We start from the raw sequence: 26,759 nt of genomic DNA, 5'->3' as shown, positions 1-26,759 counted from the left end.
AGAATGCTTACCCTGTGATAGGGTTGGCAAATCACACTGTGTGCTCTGGCCACCATAACTCCAGCTATGAGATTTCATCCTCTGCCCCCCATTTCCCCCCCAAGTCCTCACCATTCATGTTAATCCAAGTTGTTCAGTGTTAGGAGTGGAAAACAATTTCCAGAATGCACTGACATGCTAATGAAAAATGATCTTCAGCACATATGAAGTAATCTGACAGCTGCACTTGCAAATACTTGTTATTAGCAAATTAACACCCTGTTACGTTGAGCAATCTGAACCTTTATTAGCGTTCTAGGATTTATCATGCGCAGAGGGTGGTGTTATGGAATCTATACATCAAGTTATGAGTTCAAACATGGTTGTTGCTAGTGCTGAGATTGTTTCTTCTTCAGGGTACAAGCACTGGCATGAGGACCTGCGTAGTGATGACACCCCGCTGGAAGCAGGACTGGCCTTCACGTGCAAGCTTAAGTCCAACACTCCCTTCTTAGGGAGGGAGGCCCTGGAGAGACAGAAGAAGGAAGGCATACGGAAACGGCTGGTCTGCTTCACCATTGATGAGTAAGTAGGACTGAATTTGCAAGATGGTTTCCGTGCAAATACCTCCCGACCTGTACACAAACAGTAACTCACCCAAAGTACCATATAATCAATCTTGTTCACAAAATAACCAAACAAACCTCACATCTATTCCAGGCATCATGTGTGCTGATTGCCATATATCAAATATATTTGTCATGATTAGGTTCTTGGGATGTTTCAAGTTGTTGTTCCATTGTAATCCAGGCTGGTCTTTCCGAATGGGGGAAGAGATAGTAAGCAATTTGTGGTAAGTGATGAGCCATATATGTGTTCCAATCGAGGTAATCGCAAACCCCGAAGTTGGTGGCTGCATATAATTTCTTCATTGACATTTACCATATGCATTTGTTTTAATTATAGAATCGACTGCATTGAAAAGGATTGTTTTAATTTTGATCGCTAAAATTCTGAAGGCAGAAATTGTCGGGCTACCACCCGTGTTTACTGTCTGGACTCTTTCCCCCATTTGGACCACGGTGATTTTTCCCATTGAAGGAATTTGCTTTTCATTTGATTGGTTAAGCTTAATATCTTGTCTAGGAAGATTTTCGGAGCCTAGTATACCAAGATATTTCATCATGTGTGGTGTCCATTCGAAGGGGAGGCCCTTGAGCTCTGTCTCTGTAGTGGATGAGATCATGGTCATTGTTTTTCTCTTTGACCCGCTTATTTTATTACTAGAGAATCCTCCAAATTCCAAAATTGGCTGTAGCATAATGGGGAGGTTCTAAGGTCTCTTAATCTTGATTGTTTTTTAGAGATGATTCTATTACAACTGAGGTTTGCTGTGGATTTTGATATAGTCTCTGGATCATTGATATAAAAGGTATTGCCCAGTCCGGATTGCTTCAGGGTACAACACCGAAATCCCCAATCCACTCCATTAAACACTTTCTCTGCGTCTAGGGAGAGGGGCATGTTTTGGTCAGTGTCTGCTTGGAATACCACACGAGAGGGAGCAGTAATCACATGTGATATTGATTGATTAAGAATAAATTCTACCTGCTTTTTAGGTATGAGAATCAGAATGATTTTGGCGAATGACCTATAATTATTGCAGCTTAAGGCATTTTGTCACAGTTTCGGCATCAAGGTGTTAAGTGCTTTTTTGAATTAGGGGTGCCGATGCTTCTCTGTTGTGGCATCACAAAATATCTTCTCTAAAATTGGGGTAATCAGTGAGACAGCAATCGTGTAGAATTCTAATTGAAATCCATATATATCCAGTACCTTGACAGGAGGTAATGCCCTGATAGCCTCTGCTACTTCCTTGTTCGTGCTCTTAGTCTATGTCATCTCGGAGATCAAGGGTAGTTTGGGAATATGCAGTTTGTTCCAGAAACTATTTTCCAGCCTGGTGTCTCTGAGCTCTGATGACCAGGCTTTAAATATGATGTCAACAGAGACATACCAAATTAGGTGCTTTGTTGACCTCTGAACTGCCTTTGATACAGTGGATAGAGCGTGTTTTTTCAAGAAAATTGAATGCCTGTGAAATACTGCTCAGTCTGGCTCTCCGTAATTCAGCAATTTACTTACGTCCAATTAGGCACAGGTTGAGCTAGATTGCTTTGTTCACCATTCAAATAGAATTAAAGTATTAAATGGCCTGCTTCAAGGCTGTGCCCTTGAACCAACTCTATTCAGGCTCTATAAAGCAGATCTCCCTTCAGTCCTTAAAACCGCCAATTCTTTACACCCAAAATTGGTTGGATACATATTCCCTACCTTCTTTATGCCAATGATTTAATTCTCCTTGATTACACCTTATGGGGTTTGCAAAGGAAACTTGATGCTCTTTCTCAATGATGTAAGGTAAACATCTTAAGCATAAATATTGAGAAAATGTTAATAATAATATTTGGCAAAAAGCAAGTAAAAATAAATTGTACTTATCTAATGAAAAAATTGATGATGTTAAATCTTATTAGTATCTTTGTTTGCTTTGTTTGAGTAATTGAAATTGAACAGGACATTTTCAGTCAATAAAAATAAGAACCTCTGTGCCGGCGGGGGCACTACTGAAGTTTAACAAGAAATATGGAGGAATTTCCTATCTCCACTTATTACAGCTCTATCCTTCAAAATTCCACTTTGGGTTATTTAATGGTCAGAAGTTTTATAGTTGAAAATGAAACCCATCGGGAACAACTTGAGATCACCATGTTAAAAATAATATTAAATGTACCTAATAATGTTATGGTCCAAGCTAGTCAGCACACATTTACTGACACATTATGCTTGCAGGTATATGAATGCCATGTTTTTATTATCAAATTGTAGCTGAAACAGAATATAAACACCGTTTATTATGCTAGAAAGAAGCACAGAGAAGTGAGAGACAGTGGGCCCATTCTGTAAACAAATTAATAAATCACTGCAAGAATAAACATGGAATGTATAGCAATATTAATTCATAGAAAGCTTTCCTACTAAAATAGATCTAAAAAAACAGCTGCGAATCTATTACTGAATTGTGATATTAAGTACCTAGCAAAGAAACCATCAGCTGAGTTAATGTTAGGCTCTTTGGGAAGTGGGGAAATTATTCCATATAAACATAAATATATATATATCCCAATTTACCTTTCAGAATGCTAAAACTTAGACTAGGTTCTAACCGAATTTTTCGATTCTCCAGTTTTATCAAAGAATACAAATGAACGATTGGAAACGCCCTTGTTTGATGAATATCGCAGGCACTTTAATGTACGTTTTAATGTAGTGGCTTTTACTCATTGATATTTGTGAGCAAAAATACTCAACACTCTATCACTGAAAAGAAACTTACAAGAAAGAAAGGTGATTTATTCTGCAATCCTACTTCTATAGTTATGAAAAGTATTTGCACTTTTTCATGTCTCTCATTGCAGGCCATGTGCTCACGCTTTTTAATGGCATAACTGATTAGTTCCTCCAGTTCTGATTTCTGGTTCTTATACTTAGTCTTTGATTTATTGTCTTTTCTGAATATATAGCTACAACCCGCAGAGTGCAAAGTTAAACACAGGACTGGATATATATGACAACATGGCAGCTCTGAGGGAAAGACAGTGTTAGAGAGGGGAGAATGTTTTACTGTCATTCACTGTCTCTGTTGATAATGCGTCCCAGAAAAATTTGGCCATGGAACCCTTGACAGTGTAACTGACCCATTGTGTTCTCTTCTTCATTCCCTTATACTCTCAAGTACTTCATACTCCATCTTAACTTGGGTACTCATTGTAAGCCCGATCCCCCAATACTCTCTTCTCCATTGCCCTCCAGTATTCATCCCCTCTCCCCACTTTCAGGTGCTCTCGTTTCTCAGTTTCCCTACAGATGCACTCTGTTGTCCAACACCACCGGGTATGCTCCATTTTAGGAGGTTCTCTGTTACACCCATCAGATATTTTCCAGCGCATGTGGGTAATTTCAGTCAGTCTCTGGTACCTTCCAGCCCACCTCAGATGCCATTTATTCCCTTTAGGATCCTTCTAATCCCCTCAGGTACATTTCTCCGATTGTAATGCTGCTTATCATTTACTCTTCTCAACTACCTACATCTGAAAGTCTCATCTAACCTCCATCCTTCATTCAGATACCCATTGCTCCTCTTTAGCTAAGCTCCTTTGGCTGGTGCTCGGTGTTTACGCTTCTGTGTGACAGTATGTCTCCCAACAGATAGTTTGTGGTTTCCCAAACCTCTAATCATATATTTCTTGGAGTGGCAGTTAGCACACATTTTGGAAGCTTGCTGCATAATATGCCTCAGTAGTTGTTTGTTGCAGGTCTTCACAACACATAGCCCTGGCTGCAGTGCATAGAGGTGCATCACTGCTGCACACAGAAGAAAATTAGAGACAACATTAGTCGTGATATTAAAGACAATCTAATGGGTTGTCTGCTTGTTGGATATGTAAAAGCAGAATTTATAAGTAAGAGTAAGATGTGTGTGATTTTTGAATCCATAATATTTCATTCCATAGTACTGTGGGTTGCAAAGATCTGCAGATAAATGTTTGTTTAGTGTTGAAAATAAGCTACTGCACAGGTCTATTACATAAAAAGAGCTTCAGTCGTGTACAAGGAGCTTGTAAGGGGTGTATAGTCAATTTGATATAGCATAGCATCTTACCAAAGACGTGGCATTCTCATGTTCACTGTGCAAGTGTAGCTTATAAATTATATGTTGGTGGCATATCATTCTCTGTCAAATGGTCTATGACATCAGGGGGGATAGAGACACGGATCTAACTTTTGGGTTGCTCCCTGTTTGTGCCAGTGCTTGTTGGTTTTCCCTCATCACGTTTGGTGTTCTGAGGGATTATTGCCTGGGGTTTTTGTGTGAACCTGTGGAATGTTTTCCATACTCGTATGAGCCGATTTCACGTTTCAAGCAATCTCTCTTTTTCTGTTGGATCATCACATTGCCTTGTTTTGCTATCAGTAGTTATCAGCATTGTTCCTCTATTTAAAAGACCAGATCTAAGGTTATGTGCCTTCAGAACAGGTTGTAGTGGCAGGCATTATTCCGGGTGATATTGGTCCCTGTAAAAAGTCAGCTGTGAAAGTGATTTTGTGGCCTGTTTAGTTAAATAGACTATGCTTCTTAGCAGTCTGTAAAATGAGCTGCACAAGATGATAGCTAAGCAGTCTTGCTATGTTTGATCTTGGCGTTGTTGTTGTGGTCAGTTTTCTATATTTGCACTGGTGCCGTTTTTCAAATTCTCTTTTTATGATGAATTCTTTATCCAAGAGCATGGGGATGAAAGTTCCTAGGGGTTGAGACATATCTTGACTGTCCTCTTTCTCAGCAAGCCCAAAGATTCAAATGCTGTCCCTGCAACCCCGGTCTTCAAGATCATTTACACTTTTTTTGTAAATTCCACAGTGTGTTCCCCACATTCGAAGCAATTACCAGTTTTGGTTGTTGTTTTAAATAGCGAGAACTAGACCTGAAGGTATCAGAGCACGTTACATGAGCACCAGTTATGTTACAGACGGACTCATTCATTTTTGCAAGGCACATGGAGATTATGTGATTTGCCCAGAATCCCAAGATGTTGAGCGTCCCTGCTGAGACTTAAACCCGGTTCCCCTGCTCCGAGGTCAACCGCTCTAGCCGTGAGGCCACATCCTTTCCGCCATCCACCATTCTAGGTTCAAGAATTGCATTAGTCATTTTTACTTCTTTACCTGGGTTAGGTTGCTTCTTATTTCTGGCTGCTTCGGAGAAAAGTAACTGCCTGGTAATTTTATCTGCCATTGCGTTGTGAATGTTCTGGCATACTTCTAACATCAAGAGCTTTCAGAAATTAGTTGCTTTCTCCTTTCCTACGTCTCTCCTCCTAATATGAGCCAGGGGGTCTCAGAATTGTAGCGTTTCATAGTCTTTATTTGCTAATCTTCATGCTGATACAGGCTAGCTGGTTCCTTGCATGCAATATTTCTTTACCCCAATAGGGTGGTGCACCATTGAGATATTCTTCTCAGAATTCTACTGAAGGTTAGTTGACGAGCAGTTTGTTTCATGTGCAGTAGTAGTGCAAGGGAATCACGTTCAAACACCAAGCTGCTGTGATCAGCCACGGCCGCCTCAGGTGAGAGCGGTGGGGCCGGCTGGGGGGATTTCAAGAGTCAACCACGAGGGAAAATTAAATAAATAATGTTCCCTTGTGGTCATCTCTCGAAATCCCCCCCAGCCAGCCCCACCACCACCTTACCGCTCTTACCTGCAGCGGACGCGGCTGGCTGTGACATGGCTGCCTCCATTTCAGGAACAGGAAAGTGGCAAAACAAACCACGCCTCCTGATGATATTACTGTATTGATCATTTGCCTCACCTTCAGCCCTTCATTGGCCTCTTCTGTTTGCTGTTGAGGGCATAGATGATGGCTAAGAAGGTCAAACAACAAACATACACATGACATTTAAAGCCCAGTTTGTTTTCTATTCCTGCTGCCTCCATGCCACTGAGACTAAGGAAAGAGAGTGTTATTCCTGAGTACATCCAGGAGCTTAGTGAGAAATAAAGCAAACTGTCAATCATTCTCACTGTTGGCAGAACGCGGCCTTCTCACGAAAGAAATTTAGCGTGAATGGATGGGTTACTTTTCCCTCATTCAGTTCGAGAATATTTAGTGTCAAACCCCATACTAGTTAATGAAGACTTGCAGGTGATCCGCACAGAGGACTGAAGAGTGTATACTTTACTAGACTCTAGCTATGGGATATTTGGGTTAAAAAGAGCCTACTATTTATTGAGAAATGTAAAAATGTAGCTTATCTCCAAGGTAGTATTCTAGGACAGTATACTGTGCTATTGCTTTTCCTATAGTATTAATCACCAATGCACCAACCCTGAAGCTGCTTCTTAGTGAGTCATGTAGTTTGAGAAATTGCTCTCTAGCTTGTTTTATATAAAAAGATGTAGGTGCCCACGTCACATCCCACCCTTCCTCGGTTCTCCCCGGCCAAAAGCAAAGTTGCCGAAGACCATCTCTGGGGCAGAAAGCATCCTTAATGACCTTGAGCTGACCTTGGGATTCTTCTCGAATAATATAAAATCATGCCTGCTTCTTTGTTTCTGTCAAATTGTGAACCTTCATTGGTATTTTGTACCCTTCAACATATATTTTGTGATGAGAAGGATTCATATAATTTGTTTCTGTTTCTCAAGCATAACGTTGGGTAATCTTTAACTGCGCACATTTACAGTTTTTCAAGGTAAAGTGTGGACTTTGTAGTGGCGCTGTGATAGCAAACATATAAAACAGTACAAATTGGGGAATGACAAATGTGCACTTCAAGTACTGGTGAGAACATTTGCTTCCAAAAATGAAGTTTGGAAAGAATATATTGCACAAATAATAACACGTTCAAATAAGTTAAACATACAAATGGAAATTTGAAAGGGAAGCAGGGAGCAGGTTTTGTTAAGGAATTGTCTTCACTTATTCAAATAATGATCAGGATGAAGTAATCATGGACATAGAAATATGACGGGCCCATTGTTATGGAGCTATGAAGGGCCCATTGTTATGGAGATATGACTGGTGCATTGTTATGGCGATATGACGGGCCTATTGTTATTGTACTTTTTGTAAAGGAGTGTTCACACAATGGCCAGTATTTGTCAGACAACTATTGCCACCTTTTTCTAGCCAGAAGGTCTTTTGGATCATTTAACATCGCACTATTGATTGATCCTACGGATCTGGGTTATTTGGGGCCAGTTACACAAAGTGTTCATGAGGGAAATAGTCTTCCCGGAAATTGAGAGAGAATGTGAAAAAGGGAGTTTCCTTTTTGCAGGTTACAGTTATCTAATTTAGATGGAGTAATGTTTCCCCCAGAAGTTTTTCCTGCAAAATTCTTGCACAAACCCTTTTTTTGGCTTGAATTTTCACTTGCCATTGTCCTGAGCATGTCCTCAGTTCCATGTTGCCTAGAATGTGTACATAACAGGGAGACTCCAAAACAATCACCATTATTAGCTGTACTGATTCAAACACTCTGTCTGTAATCTATCCATGATGCTCACCCAGCTATACTGGAAATGCAAATCCATTGATCTTTTACACAGAGTGAGATATTTAATTGTACACTTAGGACGCAGGGTAATGCATGCAACTCTAGAAAGGAGTGTGTGGTTATCTGCAAAACAGGGTATACCCTTTGTGAAACACTTTCATGAGATCTGAGTTGTGGTTTGAGAAGGCTGCTTTGATGCCAAGTGCATGATACTGGAACCATGTGTATGATATCATGACTTATAAGGATACATTGGCATGCTAAAATAATGTCCATGGTATGAGAAAGAGATATAGAAATTTTGTGAGTGACACGTTGTTCCTACATTGTCTAATTGATGTACATAATAAGAAGGTATAGAAAGACTAAGTTGATATCTCATTACTTGAAGTACACATATGAAATTAGAACTTAGCAAGTCCTGAACAGGATACATTGGCTTAGCATTATCTGAAGTATGTGCATGACTTGAATACTTAGACAGTACAGAGAAGAGTAGATTTAGTTTCATAATTTGAAACCATAACCGGGTTATATTCACTCTGAGGGCGCTGAGAGACATAATCTGGTTGGCACATTTTTTTTGACCACATCAACCCTATCCTAATGGAACTCCACTGGCTATCCGTGCCAGCCGCAAACATCTACCTAACTGGCTGCAGCATCTACAAATTCATCACAACTGGCACGCCCGGGTCTCTGGCTGACATGCTTATCCTCTCTGCTGGCTCTCAACACACCCACAGCTAAGACACCGTCAGACGGGAGGAGCAAGAGTGCAAAAACGAAGAACAAGGCAACTGGTTTTCTCCATCTTTGCTTCCAGGATCTGAAATGGAACTGAATGGAACCAGAACTGGCCTAAACCCGATCCAAGTTAGGAATGAACTGAAAACACACCTCTTTAAAGAATCCCTCATCATGCTGCAGTATCATCCTGATTTTATTCCTAGAAACCAGGTACACCTTGAATCATGCGTTGACTGACTTTGCCTTGGACCGTGTACATCTCTCAGCTGCCTTTCTGCTAGGTTTGTGCTATATGAATACTACATACATACATAGATACATAGCTACCTGCTGACTAGCAATGGTGATGTGTGGGCTTAGAAGGTCTGGGGGAGCCTTAGTTCCAATGTGCATGAATCATGTAAATAATTTGATTTGGATACAGCTGCTTTAAATTGTATGAATCATATGCAAGATTAGAAATTGTTGAAGTCCTGGCAGGAATACATTGACTTCCCATAGCATAAGTAATCTGCATCATTTTTTTGCAAAAACATTTTTTATTGCATTACTCAAACACAATTGACATCCACAATGTTCATCTGGCCAGTGGCCGCCATCCGCTTATAAAATCACATCCAAATACAATCTGGGCCACTTCCACCTACCAATGCGCCGTCCCCAAACCCTCCCCTGAAATAATACAGCCCCCCCCCACCCACATGTCAGTGTGCCGGGACGACTACTACCAGGATAACCTCTCTCAGAAGGAGCCGTATTAAGAGCCATGAGCCACCACAGACAGGCCCCAGGCAAAGAGGAAAAGGAGAGCCCCCGGCCCCCATGAGCCAATCAGCTAGCCTCCCCCACCCAAGTAATCTGCATCATATAGGAATAAAGACATTTACATTACTTGAATAATGTGCATGATATGGACTTGTGGGGAGCGCTGGAGATAATCATTATCCTACACTCGTGGGCATTGTGCATCATACTGACATTTAGGTTTTGAGGGAGCTTTATTGTCTCCACGCTGCTTGACTAATGTGCAATATGTGGCAGGTGGAAGATCCTGAGGAGGATACATTGGCCCAGCATTGCATAGGACGTGTAGGTAGAAGATCCTGGCACAACTACATTGGTTGAGGATTGGAGGAATAAAATGCAAGATACGGCACAAGGAAGTCCAGAACGAGATATACATTTTCAAACTGCATGAAAGTGTGGGATATGAGCTTTTGAATGTTCTATGAGAGACACCAAGTTTCTCATTGTATACATTATGTGTGTGATATAGGCTGCAAGAAGGTTCTGAGAGAAATGGTTCCATATTGTGTTAATAATGCACAAGATGTGGCACATTCTGAGAGATATACATTGGTTGAATGTTACACAAAATGCATGATACTTATATATAGAATTACGTGACAGGGATACGATGGCTTCCCATTGCATAAACGGGATTGTAATATGTGCTGGGTAGAAGGTCCCAGTGTTCCCTCAGTGTATGAATATTCTACGTGCTATAGTTAGGGAATGATCCTAAATGAATAATGTGCATGGTATTTGCTCAAAGATAGTCTAAAGTAAGACCTATTACTTTCCAGTTGTATGTATTATGTAAAATATATGGGCACACATATAATGCCCGAGAGGATACATTGGCTCCAGATTGCCTAATTATTGAACACTATGTTGTCCTACAGGAAAGTGCCAATGTTTGGCCTGGAGGCCATCTGGAGGAATGGCCAGATAGCTGGCCACATCCGCAGAGGAGATTTTGGATTCACTATTGACAAAACCATTGCTCATGGCTATCTACGCAACCCAGATGGGGGAACTGTGAGTACAGAAATGCAAGGCTTACGGATATTTAGTTACAAGCATCAAGGTGCACATCCCAAATATAACCCACACAGTTGTGAAGTATAAAGACCTACTCAATGTATTTGTTTGCTATTCAACCATGTTTTGTCACATTTCCTTGTTTTGGGTTATATTAATGCAAGCTTCATTTGTGGAGTTCATTCATGTGTAGTTTTTAATGTGGTTCTCTGAGGGTAAGAGGTGTGAGGAGCAAATGGTTTCCTTGCACATGTCACAAAATATAAATGGGGCGAATCTCAAAAGCAATTATTAATACAGGAAATAGTACTAGTTCTATCGAAGTACTTTTTTCTTTTTTTCTTCATATACTTATACATGTCTTTGCGAATCGACCTTGAACATCAACCTTCCTCTTAGTAAAAGTGCAAAGAGTGCACAATCCTATTTATTTGTACTAATTGTACATTAATATTCCCTGCATATTCCCACTTTAGATGATTTGAGGCGGATTCACAAAGACATCTAAGAAAATGTAAAAGAGCACTACAGGAGTTGTACTTTATGTATTCTGAAATGCCTTTTTAAAGTATCTGCTTCTTTATCTAACCATCCTGCTAATCTCTTGTTTCAAGACAATTTATTTTTCTTCAGTCTTTCTGTGTCTTTGTCTCGCTCAATACACCCTCATTTTTTTAAGTAGTTTTAACATTATTGTGAATTGCAAAGGCTTTTTGTGAACGTTAATAGAAATGTATACTAATATTTCTTCTTCAGCATTCTTAGGAATGTCATGCAAGTGCATTGAGTAAATCCCCTTTTTATGTGCATAAGTGTTTAGCTGAGCCAATCAGATTGTTCATATCAGTGCTGACATTTCTAGTGAAATCTTATCCATAAAGTAACAGTCTGATTACCAATGATAATCTTTAATCTTCATATCCACCCTTTTTCTTCCTAGTCTTTTCTTTAGAAGGAAGAGGCTTAAGACTTGGCTATTCCCGAGGGAGGAATAAGTCATAAACGCAGTGTCACCAACCTGTTCAGATATCGTACTGTATTTCCTTTCTGCCCATAGGTCATCTTTTTGGGTGAATGATTAACCACACTATATAACAACATGTACTTCCGCAGCGCCAGGATACCCGTTGGGTAACAGTGCGCTATATAAGTTCAGTTTACATTACATTTACATTACAGTTTACATTACATTACATTTCCTAACTTCCCATCTCCCTAGACATGTAACCCTTGTTGCAAAATAGACATGAAAGAAAGCCCCAAACTGTACTTTTAGGGTCCCTCCCCTGGCTATACAGAAGGAGCTCTTATCATGGCTTAAATACAATGCCAAAGGTTAATTCCATTCAGACAGACAAAGAGGGAGAGTGGATTATAATGACTGGGAGGAGAAAGAGAGAATGTTGAGGCCTGATTACAAGTTTGGCGGACTTGAAGCAGGCCCCCACACCAGCGCCCCGCCCCTAGACTGCCAAACTTGACCACCGACCACCAGCCAGATTGCGAGTAATCTTGAGGTCTGGCGGGCGGCCCTTTGGCATTCCCACGATGGTGCCTAAAAAAATGGGAGCACCAAAGCCCATTCCTGCATGGCATGGTCTGTAAAGAACCATTGCCCGCAACGTTATCCAGTGGTGGGCTGACACAACATGAGAATGCTACTGAACAGACCAGTGGATGAAGAGGGCTGACCAAAAAGCACCTGTAATTGTTGGTCAGATCTAAATAGCAAAAAATACAAGCTCTGGCCAATTCAATAGTTTATCTATATTATAGGTCAAGGAACTTTATTACTTATTGGTATGTTTGCGCATGTTTCTATTGGGATGGTTGTGTGGAGGAATGTGAGAATATGTCAAACAGTGGATGGATGAGTGACTGAGTGCATTGATAATTAATGCGCGAGGGTATGGATAGATGGTTGAATAATTGAGGAGGTGGATGTACTGAGAGACTGAAAATTGTGAGCGTATGGAACAAAGACAGAAAAGAAGAGTGAGGAGAGAGGATTTAGCCGTGATGGCCCAAAAGGAATAGGCACTGAGAGATGACCTGAACTCCAGGACTTTCAGAAGAGATTCAGAAGTAGTTGGCTGGTTCCAGCACAAAGTGAGAGCTTCACTTCAGTAGTACAAAGAGCACGGGCGCTTTATGAGAAAGGCATAACGCTTTGAAGATACTCCTTTTGTGTATTGCAAGTCGGTGCAGAGATTTTGAGATGAAAGGAAATCCTAGATCATTACCTAGTCCAAGACTAAGGCGGGCAACCACATTCTGGATGTGTTGAAATAAGTGAGTGAAGCATTCTTCTACAACACACAGATTGAGCAGCAGTAATGCTAGCTGGCTTCGATGCTGGATAAGTGCAGGACTAGTGAAGGATTCCTTCAAATGTATGGAACAGACTCTGAGTAAAAGCAGCACAAGTGTGCGGCTTCCAGACTAATCTGACGGGCTGCAGTCTAGAAGAGTGCGAGCCGGCCTCACGCATAGAACGGGGAACAAGGAAAAGGTTTTGCAAACAGAACAGGAATGACAGACACTGAATGTTAGTAGAGCGCGTTTCACTCATGGGCAAAGATCAGCCACAAATCAAGCGTTCATCACATATATGAAATAGGTACAGCGCATTGAAGCAGTGTCAGCTTCCCCAGAGGGTATAAAACTGACAGCATCTGCAGCAGCAGTGCAACCATTACACACAAACAGGAGGGGGCAGCACAAGCAGCAACCATGCCAATGTCTCTCCTGCACAAACAAACAGGTGCAGCACTGCACTGCAGTAGTCTAATGTCTACTGACAGAGAGTATAGGCACAGTATGGTTAGCAGCAGTGCAAGCTGTGCTGCCCCCTTATAAAGACCAGGTCCAGCCCTGAAAGGCCTTAGACATCATTCCCAATAGTCACAAGTCTTGTTCCTATATATAAGAAAGACATATTGGCATACATAACATTTAAAAAACAACAAATACAGGTATTCATGAGGACAGACAGGAGGACAACACTATCAAGTCGCCAAACATTGAACGCTTTGCGTGCCATTGGCTATTTCTAAAACATTTACTACACAATAGCTGCATAACTCTCAGCAACACGATTATATTTTTACGATGTTCAAGCACCTGTGAGCTGAGTCAGTGGGTCTCAAAGCTCTCCCTTTTTTTTCTCCAAACAGTTTACAAACATGTATTTATTCAGTGGTTTAATGAAAGAAAGCTAGCTGCACGTGCACAAATACTGCATTTTGATCCACAATACTTTTACTTATGGAGGATATGACTGTGAGTGGGCATAGGAGACCTTATTCAAAGACCATGACGGATACTGCATTCATATTCAAACACCGTGAAGGATACTGCATTCATATTCAAAGACAGCGAAGGATATTGCATTCATATGGAACTGCAGTGAAGGATACTGCATTCATATGCAAAAACAGCAAAGGATACTGTATTCATATGCAAATGCAGGGAAGGACACTGCATTTATATGCACATGCAGTAAAGGATACTGCATTCATATTCAAAGACAGTAAAGGATACTGCATTTGCATGCAAATGCAGTGAAGTATACTGCACTCATATTCAAAGACAGCGAAGGATATTGCATTCATATGGAACTGCAGTGAAGGATACTGCATTCATATGCAAAACCAGCAAAGGATACTGTATTCATATGCAAATGCAGTGAGGGATACTGCATTCAAATTCAAATGCCGCAAAGGAGATTGCATTCATATGCAAATGAAGTGAAGGATAGTGCATGCATATGCAAATGCAGTGAAGGATACTGCATTCATATTCAAAGACAGTGAACAATATTACACTCATATGCAAATGCAGTGAAGGCTACTGCATTCACATGCAAATGCAGTGAAGGCTACTGCATTCATATGCAAATGCAGTGAAGGCTGCGGCATTCTTATGCAGTGAAGGATACTCCATTCTTATGCAGTGAACAATACTCCATTCATATGCAAATGCAGTGAACAATACTCCATTCATATGCAAATGCAGTGAACAATACTCCATTCATATGCAAATGCAGTGAACAATACTCCATTTATATGCAAATTCAGTGAAGGATACTGCGTTCATATGCAAATGCAGTGAAGGAAACTGCATTCATATACAAATGAAGTGAAGGATACTGCATTTGTGTGCAAGTGCAGTGAAGGATACTGCATTCATATGCAAATGCAGTGAAGGATACTGCATTTGTATGCAAATGCAGTGAAGGATACTGCATTCGTATGCAAATGCAGTGAAGGATACTTCAATTGTATGCAAATGCAGTGAAGAATACACATTCATATGCAACTTTAGTGAAGGATACTGCATTCATGTGCAAATGCAGTGAAGGATACTATATTTGTATGCAAATGCAGTGAAGAATAATTAAGCAGTTTTGACTTGTTTAACGGTTACTAGAAGGAGCTACACTGTACCTCCCACACAACTTCAAGACCACCTACTTACCTTATGAGGGATGGAGAGCACCAGCCCTATTTAAATGGCCACTCAAATATCAGTTTTTATTCATGACTTTCAGCACAAGAACACATGTTTGAGGGGCGCAGCCTCGGAGATGGGCACTGATTGCTTGTAGTCCGGCTTATTTAGATCAACAACCTTACAATTAGTTTTACCTGACATGCTTTTCAGCTTGTTAATAAACATTAGGCTAAGTTGCCAAATCTCAAGCAATAGTTTAAATGCTGCAGTCAGACATTAACAATTTATTGTCACATGATGGGCATGTCTGTCCCCTTGTCTCTTCTTCGATCTTTCATTAAAGAAACCCCAACCAAAGAGTTGATAATCATGTTAACCGTACCTCCGTAGAGCCCAAGACTGCTGATCAAACAGACACAACTATGAAAAGCTGTTCTCAGCGCTCAGAGTAAAACAGACTAGAAATAGCTAAGATCCATGGTGGTGATTGTGCCACCCAGGAAGCAGGAAGCAGAAACCATCCTATCAGCGTAGTATATATCAGAAACAATAGGTGGATATGCTACCTCGATCTGCACATCAACATAAGTACATTGATAGTGAATGTCACAACACATCAATCTCATTTCATTTTGTGTTGGGTGCTCACATGGTGCCAAATACTCACCCACCTTGAGAATTGCACTTTTAGATCTACAACAGTAGTCCAAATCCAGTCTAATCTCACAAGCACCAAAGAGACGTAATTATAGAGTTCCTTGATCAATTCAACATTGTCTGCAAAAAAGGTTCCAAATTATTTAGTCCAATCTCATATGTGCTATCTGAACACACAGTCCACAAAAAATAGTCTGCATCCGGAGAAAGTGGTCCGTTATCACTTTTTTATTCCATACACAAACGGCAGCCGACGTGCGTTTCACCCAACAGGGCTTCCTCAAGGCTGCAAAATCACATATAAAAGACATAATTGTAACAGTCCATTTGAGTACAATTAAAATACAATACAAAACATTACAACCATTGTCCTGCTGGACATTGTAACCATAAGTGAAAAAGTCAATCCCAAACAAAAAACATTATAAAAATCTAAGGTACACCATAGAGCTGTTATCACCCGTGCACAGAAGAATGAAAGAGACTAGTTCCAAGTCACCACGTGCCTTATTAGTGATTCTATGTTTTTAAGAGTTGTAGATCCTGCTATCACTTTTTATTAAAGTGACAGTCAATATAATTAAATGAGTGTATTTCTAACACTCCTGAATGAACCGATTTAGACTGTGTGTAGTTCTGTGACATATAATAGATGTCCCAATTTCTAACGTGACATGCAAAAGAAGGGGTATCTGGGAAAAAGACACATTGTTCTCACCTTATGTATAATTTATATGTGTATTACGTAATTAAGGCCAGTCGCTTTCTTAAAAATATAGTAAGTTTCTGAAGTCATCCCTTTTAATCTGCAATGTATGAGCATAAGGGGAAAGGATTGTTTAGTAAAAACATAATGATTAACTATCCATTGCATTGCTAGTCTAAGTAGAAAAAAATAAAAGATGCGTGAGCACTTGCATCGTACCTAATAGATCACGATCGTAGTGATATCTATTAGGATTGAGAAATCAAGCTTGTTTGTTCCAGTATTGTAAAATGAGGTAAGTCCATTAGAAAAGGAACCATGTTACGTCCTTTCTATATCATCAAAAGACACAAGAGACCGAATTGACTTTAAGCAATTGACCAGGAGCAGGCAATGTAGTTTAAAATAATCATTATCTCCATTTGTTGTCCCACTGGGACGTAGTAATTTAAAGCAAATCATCCGCTGTTAAGGAGATCTGCCACTTACACACTTGAAGCTTACCGAATGGTTTTCACCGTCCCGAAAGCATCTTTCCGTGGTGCGCTCCCGTCCGCGTCTAGAAACCGCGCCATTATATAGTATAGATGCCACGGCATGTGCTAAACACTGAAGAAGGACCAATATTGAGGAAAGTCCCATTAGTGTTAACTTGTGGTGGCCATATTGGCCATGTCCAGAGTGATATCTATTTCATATATTTAATATTAAGCGGGTTGGTGGATCGACGCACAGTATTAAGGCCTAAGGAGAAAGACCTAAAATAAAAATTCTATATATAAGTCACATTGCCTATGTTGTTCTAAGAAATCCGCATATACATTTGTGTTATTTAAATTGTCGTTCGTCTCTTATTCATCAATTGTATTCAACAGATACAAGGAATCATTCCTTCATCAAGTTCCATATTGATAAATATTAAGACAAAAATAGAAAGTATTCATATTTAGACATAGACATGGTATGTAAGTCCTATGCTAATAAAAGAAAGAGGAGAGTGTCCATATTGCGCATAGCAACGTATGTCAGCAGAATGTAAAACTATATGCTCATAAGGCTCATCCTCCGTAATTAACGACATATAGTCAGAATATCTCATAAGGTGAGTGTTTCATAATGTTATCGTATTCATCCATATTGAGGGAAGTTACGTATCCCGTGGTGATTATTTACAAGATCCGCTCCATAGTAAGTCCACTCAGTAACCGTCCCATCTGGTTAGAAGCGAAAGATGTTTTAGGTTGTTACATGCGAAAAAGAATGTAGATATAGACACACCCCACCACCAATCTTTCGGCGATAGAGAATTTGCATTGCCTACATGGTTACATCATATCACAGAAATTCAAACATCTCTTTATCAACGTTAATGCCCTGTTCAACCGCCCTCAGGTTAATAATCCAATTGCTTTCTGTCTGACACAATTTTGTTATTCTATTGCCACCTCTCAAACCTGGGCATACCACATCAATACCATGAAAGCCTATATTTAGAATTTCTGTTGTCTCATGTATTGTGTTGAAATGGCACACCAAGGGATTTTGGATGTTGTTGTTGCGTATCACCCTTATATGTTCTTGTATCCTCTCCTTGAGAGGTCTTACAGTACTTCCAATATATATTTTCCCAAAAGTACATTTTATGCAATATATTACAAATTTGGTGTTACAGTTGATGAACTTATTAACTGTGTACATCCTCTCTGTATTATATTTGAAAGTCACCGTTCTATTCATAGTGAAGCAACAAACACTGCATGTACCACATTTGTAGAAGGTATTAGGAGCAGATGGTAACCATGTTCTATTTGTTACAGCTGGTATGAAACTCGGACATAGCAATTGCCTCAGTGTTCTGCCCCTTTCATGTGTAATTGTTGGTGTAGGCGAGTGACATCGACTGCATAGTTGCCCCCAACTTTTTGCTGATGTTTTGACTGTTTTATGACTCTAGCCAGGCTGTGGCCCTGCTATCCAGGACCCCAGCCTGTCTGCTTCCTCTCTAAACTGATGTGAGTACCCTAGGTACAACCCAATTGGATACTGAGGATACCCTGTCAGCCCTTGCAGATGGTACCCTAGGTACCCAGGGCATGGGTCCCTCAGAGGCCTACCAGGGCTGCAGCACTTATTGTGCCACCCTGGGACAGCCATATCAAATGACACCACCAGACCACTACTGTAGTCTGGGTACGGTGGTGCTTGCACCCCCTTACAGGGATACAGGTACCCTGTATCCCACCTATGTACAACACATGTATTCTCATTGGTCACCCCTCAAGCAGGGTGCTGAGATATGTGTGAGGGGGGACCCCTACCTGAGTAGGGCCCCTCTGCAACCCTCGTAAAACCATTGCTGGGTTGTTTGTAGTGTAGCCATACCATATACTCTTAACCGCATTATAAGTATATCGCGATAGCATGATAACTTGAGAATGGCTACACAGAACCATATCGTTTTTTGTGTCAACATGTAGGAATCATACCCCCAGTCCAGTCATGGGCATGAGGGCATGATTCCCCCCTGCTAGAGGGGCGATATGGGAAAAGCGGCAGAATTTAGACACCAATTTAAAAGTGCACACGTATCACAAAATGGATGCTACTCGCCACCCACACAACTCTGGCTGCCTGTTGCTGGGGAAAACCCCAGCCTCGGCAGCTGGACAATAAGGATCCTGTTGCAGGGAGGTGCCAGCACCTTCCCAGACAGGCTATGTGGATTGGATCTGGGTGGGTGCACCATAGGATACCTTTCAGAGTTGCACGTAGCCTGCTACAGTGCCTACATTCTGCATACACCGCCCAGAACCGGTTCAGGGGCATCCTGCCCCTCGCCCAGGCGGGAAACACACAAAGGGGAGAGGGTGTAGCCACCCTTTCCCGCCTCAACTACCATTGGTGAACACTGATCTGGACACTCCCCTAATCTTGTGGATAAAGGTGAATAACGTGTCCCCGGAGAATCAGATTAATCTTGGACTTCACAGACTTGACCTTCGACGAGCTGCTGCCCAGCTGACTGAAGAAATCTCCCTTTGGGTAAAGGAGTTACCCCCCTGCTTGGCAGGCACCTAAAACACTGCAAGTGACCTGGTTGGAACTTTGCTGCTCCTTCGGACATCGACGACTCCTCCCAACCTTGAGGTGGGTTTCCTAGCATCCGAGAGGCCAGTGAGCGTGCCCAGCAAGTCTGAGCGGACCGCGTGGGTGCCGAGATCCCCGCTACCCCAGGACACCGGCCACCTCTTGCATAGCACACGACCCTGACCAGTGGGGAAGTTGTGCTTTGGCCCAATATTGAGCCAACCTCTCAGCAGCAACTGTGCCAAAGATCAGCGCCCTAGCTCACCCCGGTGGCCCGTGGGCACCCTTTTACGCACTCCAAATTGCTGCCTTCCGCAGTCTCTTGTCTCTCAACTTGTGGGCCCTGGCGGAGGAAAATCCTTACTTTTAAGAGTTCCCCCGGGTGCTCCAGGCCTGCTCTACAGTCTCCTTGAAGGAGACCTCTCACAGACCTCGTGGGTCTGCGCCAGTAGCTGATTTATTAATCTTGCGTGGGTTGCGGTTGCCAAGGCTTAGTGGGTCCAATCCGGACACTAACACCGCAGCAACCCTCATACTTCATGGGACAGCCGCCCTCCAGAAGCTGGCCTTCCTTGAAGCCTCCTGGAGCCCGTGGCTGCAGATCCAAGCTACACCTTTTCCACTTGAAGCACCCGACATTGAAGGGCTCTTTTCCTTGAGCTCCCTGGTCACTGTGCCGTGACCCAGACTCTGTCCCCTCTGCTTTCAGGTTCTTCTCTACAAGATCTACAACTTCAGTCTTCACGGCATCATCGACGCTTTTGGCTAGCAGCAGTCTTGTACATTTTCCCATTGAAAATCAGCCCGCGATCCGACATCGAAAACGACCTATGCACCCGGCTTCCCTGGGGCAGGTAACAGTAGTACCTCGGTACTCCCGTGGTAGTGGGCTCCTCAAAAGCTTAAGTCTAAGTTTTTAATTTTGAACTCCTGCTAGAAGTGTCTTTAATCTGTTTAAATCAAACCGCGACATTCTCCATAGGCTGTAATAGAGATCCCGATAGCAGCTATTTCCACTGCACGCGCCTCCCGTGGGTCCCCTTCCTCATAACCTGGGGTGGATTCTTAAGGGGCCAGCGATCCTAAATGCCCTAGGCGTTGTCTGTAGAATTGTCGTGGTTCTTATACCACTTTTTTAATATATGGTTTGGTCCCCCACTGGGGCCCTGTGATTCCAGTGCTATTTATTGTATCTATAAATGCTTGTTTGAATTGTAACTTTACCTCTAGCCTCATAAAGAGACTTGTGGGATTCTGTTTAGAATAAATGCATATATTTTATATATATACCTGTGTGGACTACTCTTTCATTTGGTCATTCAAGAGGTTATCTATGGTAAAACAATAAGCTTAACACTCCTTCAAGACTTAGCCTGAAGGCTGCTCTCCACAGCTACCACTAGGATAGCTTTCTTTAAAGGTTGTCTTTTAAACCTATCACCTTAAGAGTCGAATTGGACTGGTGCAAGGTGGCCACTATAACTAGTGACCAGCATATGCCAGGCCAACTTCTCACAGTTGGTTTTAGGCCCACAGCTCCCTGTATGCTAGTATCATCCGTTAGTAGATGCCAATGTTCGTTTAAGATTTTAAACACTTCTGAACTCACAGAATAATATGGTGTAATGAATCTGACTTTTCTGTTTGTCTGTGTTTTTTTCTTCTTAGTTTGTCCTGTTAGTAATTTTTCTCTGTTTATTTTACTGATCTTGTGGTGAGAGATTTTGATATTATCTTGGTTATATCCCCTGGCACTGAATCTTTTCTCCACCATGTTTAGTTCTTCATCTAGTCTAATCACATCACTACAGTTCTTTTTCGTTCTTACCATCTTTCCAAATGGAGATCTTGTTTGTGAGGGAGAATGAGCGCTATTGGCATGTAGTGTAGCATTACATGCTGTGGGTTTTCTGTAGGGTATTTTCTTTAGTTTATCATTGTCTACCAAATTAATCTGGGTGGTGCTCTGTTCCTCAGTGAAGGTCAGATTAAAGGGATTGTCATTGATATATATGAAGAATTCCTCCAGGGCATCACTTGTCCCTGTCCAAAACATTAGAATATTATCAATATGTCGTCCTAGATATAAGATATTTTCCATTAGGGCAGTCGGACCTTTTCTCCAGAGGTGAATCTGTTCAAATTGTCCCATATAGAGGTTGGCAAACTGACACAACTATGAAAAGCTGTTCTCAGCGCTCAGAGTAAAAAAGACTAGAAATAGTGAAATCCCATGGCGGTGATTCTGCCACCCAGGAAGCAGAAACCATCCTGTCAGCGTAGTTTAATGGGAATGAGACCGAGATGCCTACTCTGAGCTGTCTTTTAAAGACGATGGCGGTGGGAGGTGGGAGCAATCATGCATTATAACGACAAGGTGGAAGTTACCAGTGGCAGGCTACAGAACCAGCAGGATACAAACACAATAGATTCAGTAATATGCAAATACATTTGTGTTAGACCTGGCATCCTTGGCGTGGTTTCTCCTGACATTTTGCCTTCAGAGCTCCTGTTTTTTGCTACTTCGTTTTTGCTGGCTTTAGGACTCTGGGCACTTTACCACTACTAACCAGAGCGAAAGTGCATGTGCTCTCTGCTTTAAACATTATATCATTGGCTTATCCACAATTGGCATATTTAATTTACTTATAAGTCCCTAGTAAAGTGCACTACATGTGCCCAGGGCCTGTGAATTAAATGCTACTAGTGGGCCTAAAGCACCTAATTGTGCCACCCACTTAAGTAACCCTCTAAACATGTCTCACGCGAGTTATTGCAGAGCCTGTGTGTATGGTTTTAAATTGCCATGTGGACCTGGCAAGTTAACCCTCTTCCCAGGCCCAAACCTTCCTTTTTAGTACATATACGTTACCACTAGGATAGGCCCTGGACAGCCCAGAGGGCAGGGTACAGTGTATTTAAAAAGTAGAACATGTACTTTTTAAGTTTTACATGTCCTTGTAGTGAAAAGCTCTCAAAGTCGCTTTTCACTACTGCAAGGCCTATCTATTCCATAGGATAACATTGGGATTACTGTATTACATTTTATAAATGTAATTTCCAATTGGGAAGAGATTGGACCCCCAAGTTTAGTATCTCTGGAATCCTAAAATCACAACTTATGGTGAAGTCATACTTTAAATTGTAATTCTGAAAATGCCATTTCAGAAAGTTGGTATTTTCTTCCTTCTGCCTATCTCTGAATACGCGTCTGGGGTGGGTGACAGCTGGGCTTTCTGCATTCCCTATAGACAGCCACACACAAAGGGACCTTAGGTGTGACTGATGGGCCATCCACATCCTGATGAGCTACCCTGGGCAAGATGGGAGGGAAGGGCTGATACTTACACCTGAATAGGTGGTGTCCTGTCACCACTCAAAAGGCTTTATAGCCCCCCTGTAGTGAGCCTGGAGCCAGGGCAGGGAGGGCAGGGACTCTGTGCAATCCAAAGGCATCTGTTTGAAGTCTCCCCCACTTTAAAGGTACAACTGGGTATAAGTACTGGACGAACTCAGTACACTTCTGGACCTGTGGATACTCTGCCAGGAAGAAGGTTTGCAGTGCTGCTGGAAGGACTGTCACTCTGCTGGACTCTGCTGGGCTCCTGCTCTGCTGACCTGCTGCCCTCCTTGCCTGGGAGTGAGAAGGACTGCACCTGCATCTCTCCAACCTAGAACCAAAGTGACTCCAAGGGCTTGCTGGCTTAACTTCTGTTTTGAAGTCTCAGGGATATCAAAGATTTCCAACTCACCTGCTACAGCACCTGGACTCTGCCATCTGAGAGTCTTGCCCTGCCAGTCCTGGACTCTTGGAAGTGGGTATAAAGTGCTGCTCCAGTAAAAATCTACAAATCAACACCATTGAGCAACTCTGAACTGGCACATCTCCAATGATGACAACGCATCCCCTCTGTGCGTGGAATGAGGACATTGCATCACCAACAGTGCACACATTGTCTCCAGTTCTGGTACATCCTCGACTTTGCGTAGCTCAGTGCTGACGTATCGCCTTCATCCTGTGGCTCGCTGCTTCGCTTCTTTGCTTCCCGCATCTCGGCTCCGTTGACGACGCAACTATGGTACTTTGCAGCAGGCCTCAGTCTGGTCACTGTATCCAACCCACACTCCATACCAGTTGGCCTGAAAGTTTGGATTTGATCAGATAGCCCTGGTTGGTGCTTTATGTTTTTAAGCCCTACATTTCGCTTATTTTTTAAAAATTTATAACTCAGGTTATACTTATTGGATTTTGGTAGTTTTGGTCCTATTTTGTTCATTAAATTAAGCTCTATTTTTCTAACCAGGTGTGATATATTTTTGTGGGGTGGTTTCACAGTTTAAGCGTTGCACAAATACTTTACACATTGTCTCTTAAGTTAAGTTAGACTGCTCTGTGTCAAGCTACCAGAGGGAGAGCACATATTAATGCATGGTGTGTATCTGACTAACCCTGACTAGAATTGTCGTTCCATGTTGGGCACGGTACATACCTCTGCCAACCAGAAACTCAATTTCTAACCATATGTGTCTCTCTAAAAATTTCTTTACTTTGCACTGCACACTTCAACAGAGTCAGAGGGCAGTGTTCCTTTTCTCCATTACAAAATGATACCCCCATATGAACCTGCTTTCAGATGGCCCATTTACTTATTGTGTGAGATCTCAAAAAGTCCGCTCGTAGCTTTTCAGTGCAAGTGCCAGAGCGCAATAAATCCTAAAAATGTCAATGGGGTGAGGAGAATAACTGTAGTCCAGTGCTCCTCACCATTGTTTTAAGAATTAAACAGTAGCTTGGGTAAAAATTAAACAAAGGAAACGGCCCAGGCAGTGATTCTTTGCAGACACTAGTTTGGCCGATGTTTTCATCAAACTTTGTTTTCCTCCTATGCAGGTGCCACGCTCAAGTCTCACAACTACCTCCTTCCACACAAGACCTCTAGGAAAAGTAATTGTCTCTTGCAGTAGTCAGTGAACTGGGACGTCTTTGTCTCCGGTATGTACTGATTCTTGATGTATGGGTGATGCGCAAAATGCAGTCACTCACAGTGAAGTGAGCCAATGAGTGCAGTAAGCTGGCCCATGCGTTAAGCTGTGGTGGACAGGAGCAAAACGTGATTGACAGCTAAAAAGACCAATGATGATGAAGTCTGACTCTAAGCCCCTCTGTAAGCATATATTATAAGATTATTTTTGATAAATATAAAAGTCTTATGAGACAGCTATAGGCCAGACCTAAAAAAAAAATCACATACATGGTTGTCTACTGACCCCAGCAAGCCACTATCCCTGTGATGGCAGCAAATCCTAATGGGTCGTAAATTGCAACCTACCTCATTAAAATTCATGAGGTAGGTTGATTTGCATCCTACTAGGAATCGCTATTTGGGATTACAAAAATTAATACAAGAGGAATACTGATTTCCTAATTATGATTCAGAGATAATCGCACTTAGGTGATCTGGATTTTTAATGTTTGTACATCTGGCCCTTAGTTCTTTAACATGGCCCTTCTCATAACTTTGCACATGCAGCCATCTGTGTGTGTTGGTTCTACTTGGTACTAATGTGGATACCCATCACTGAGTATCTACCTATTCACAAATGCATTCAAGGGCGTAATTTAGAGGTTTGAATTAGTACAAACACAGGAGTAAATGACTCTTGTATAATATACAAAAGGTACCCCCTAAAATTGAAATGTAGGTCTGGGAGAAGGGGGAAAAAACAGAAAACTGAAACGAACGCTCCAAGAGCACTCCCACTCCACCTGTATTTCTTCAATAGCGGCTAGATACGCTCCTTGGATGGTCCCTTGGCTGTATCAATACATCAAATACAACAATGCCTTATTCATATAATTGCTGTTTATTTATAAAAATTCCTTTTTTTCCATATCTTCAGAGAGTAAAAATCATTTTCAAAATACACAAACGTCTTTTTTTTTTTTACAAAATATTTTTTTTTCGTTTATCCGTGATTCAATAGTTCATAATGTAGTACATAGTAAAACCTATTTGTATAAGGAAAACCCTATACTATAGTCAGCCTCACACCACAACGAACTCACAAAACATCACAACCCTAACTTGCCACGCTCACGCATTCATACTTCACTCAGTTTGAAAGGCATACACTATTCAACACATGGAAAAAACATTTCGTTTAATGTCCATGGTTGCGTTGCCTCCTGGGGATCCAATAGGTCAGGTCTGTTGGAGCGTTCGTTTCAGTAAATGACTCTTGTGCCTTGTTTTTCACAAGGAGAAAATAGGAGTTGAGAGGAAATGTGCAAACTAATTTAAGCCCAATATTGTGCTTAATGCCATCATTGCAGAGAAAAGCTGTAACAGCTAGTGGATCTGGGCACTAAATCTGGGCCTGCAATTCCCCATTCTTTCAAAAACAAGATAAAATGAATGGAAAAAAATGGCACTCACCAAATGTACATTTTTATGCCCTCTGTAGCATGAATTCTTAATGACTTTAGATATCGATTTAAATTTGCTTTGGACATCTGCATGTGTCAGTACGGAGGTATGGGTGCACTTGTACGTTTCTGTGTTCCTGAGTTTAAATTGTCTCTTTTTATGTTTCTGTCTTGCAGTTCATGCTGCATGGTTTATAAATGTATATTTTTAGCTGAGTTCACTGGAGGTTCTCGATCCCTTCATATAAATGATCGCTCTGTGCTCACTCATGCTTTTGCAAAACTCTACACTCCCCATACTCATTCTTCTGCACCAGAGAGGGCTGTGTGCTCACTAATGTTTCTTGTCAGAACCACTTTTTTTCACCCTCGCACCCACACTATGAGCCAATGAACTCCTGTAGAGATATGGGAGATTTAGCAGGGGTCGGGAGGCTCTTCATATTCTGCAACATAAGTATTCAACAAACAGTACTTTATCCTTTGTCAACTCTTCGGGCGCCCAACACGACCACCGAATTCTTTGCTACAGGGACCTACTACAAGCTCCTGTCCAATAGTTTCCAGCCGTACAATTTCCACTACTACAAACTCCAGTTCATTTGGCTCCAGTCCACAGGCTCAAGTCCAGTGCTTTGTAAAATAACTAAATACGAATAATACTAAATGAGTGCGTGTCCTCAAAATTGGCAGGGAGGTCTTACCTCCAGCTCCACCACATCTCCCAGTGGCCCTTCTGTCATATATACTTTC

The 26,759-nt window shown here is 41.6% G+C and overlaps 1 protein-coding gene across 5 annotated transcripts in view; it reads left to right on the top strand.

The window, feature by feature from the left end:
- Positions 1-26,759, top strand: part of SARDH (sarcosine dehydrogenase) — a 613,955-nt gene that overhangs the window by 526,877 nt on the left and 60,319 nt on the right. For all 5 annotated transcript variants that reach the window (XM_085612553.1, XM_085612590.1, XM_085612570.1 and 2 more), the window contains exons 19-20: positions 396-564; positions 10,536-10,671. In XM_085612553.1, the coding sequence (XP_085468679.1) occupies positions 396-564; positions 10,536-10,671 (305 nt within the window). The remainder of the gene's footprint in view (positions 1-395; positions 565-10,535; positions 10,672-26,759) is intronic.

The sequence above is a fragment of the Triturus cristatus genome, chromosome 1_2 (genome assembly GCF_964204655.1).
Source record: "Triturus cristatus chromosome 1_2, aTriCri1.1, whole genome shotgun sequence".
NCBI lineage: Eukaryota > Metazoa > Chordata > Amphibia > Caudata > Salamandridae > Triturus > Triturus cristatus.
The sequence above is the reverse complement of the archived record's forward strand: the minus strand, read 5'-3'. Positions and strand labels throughout refer to the sequence as shown.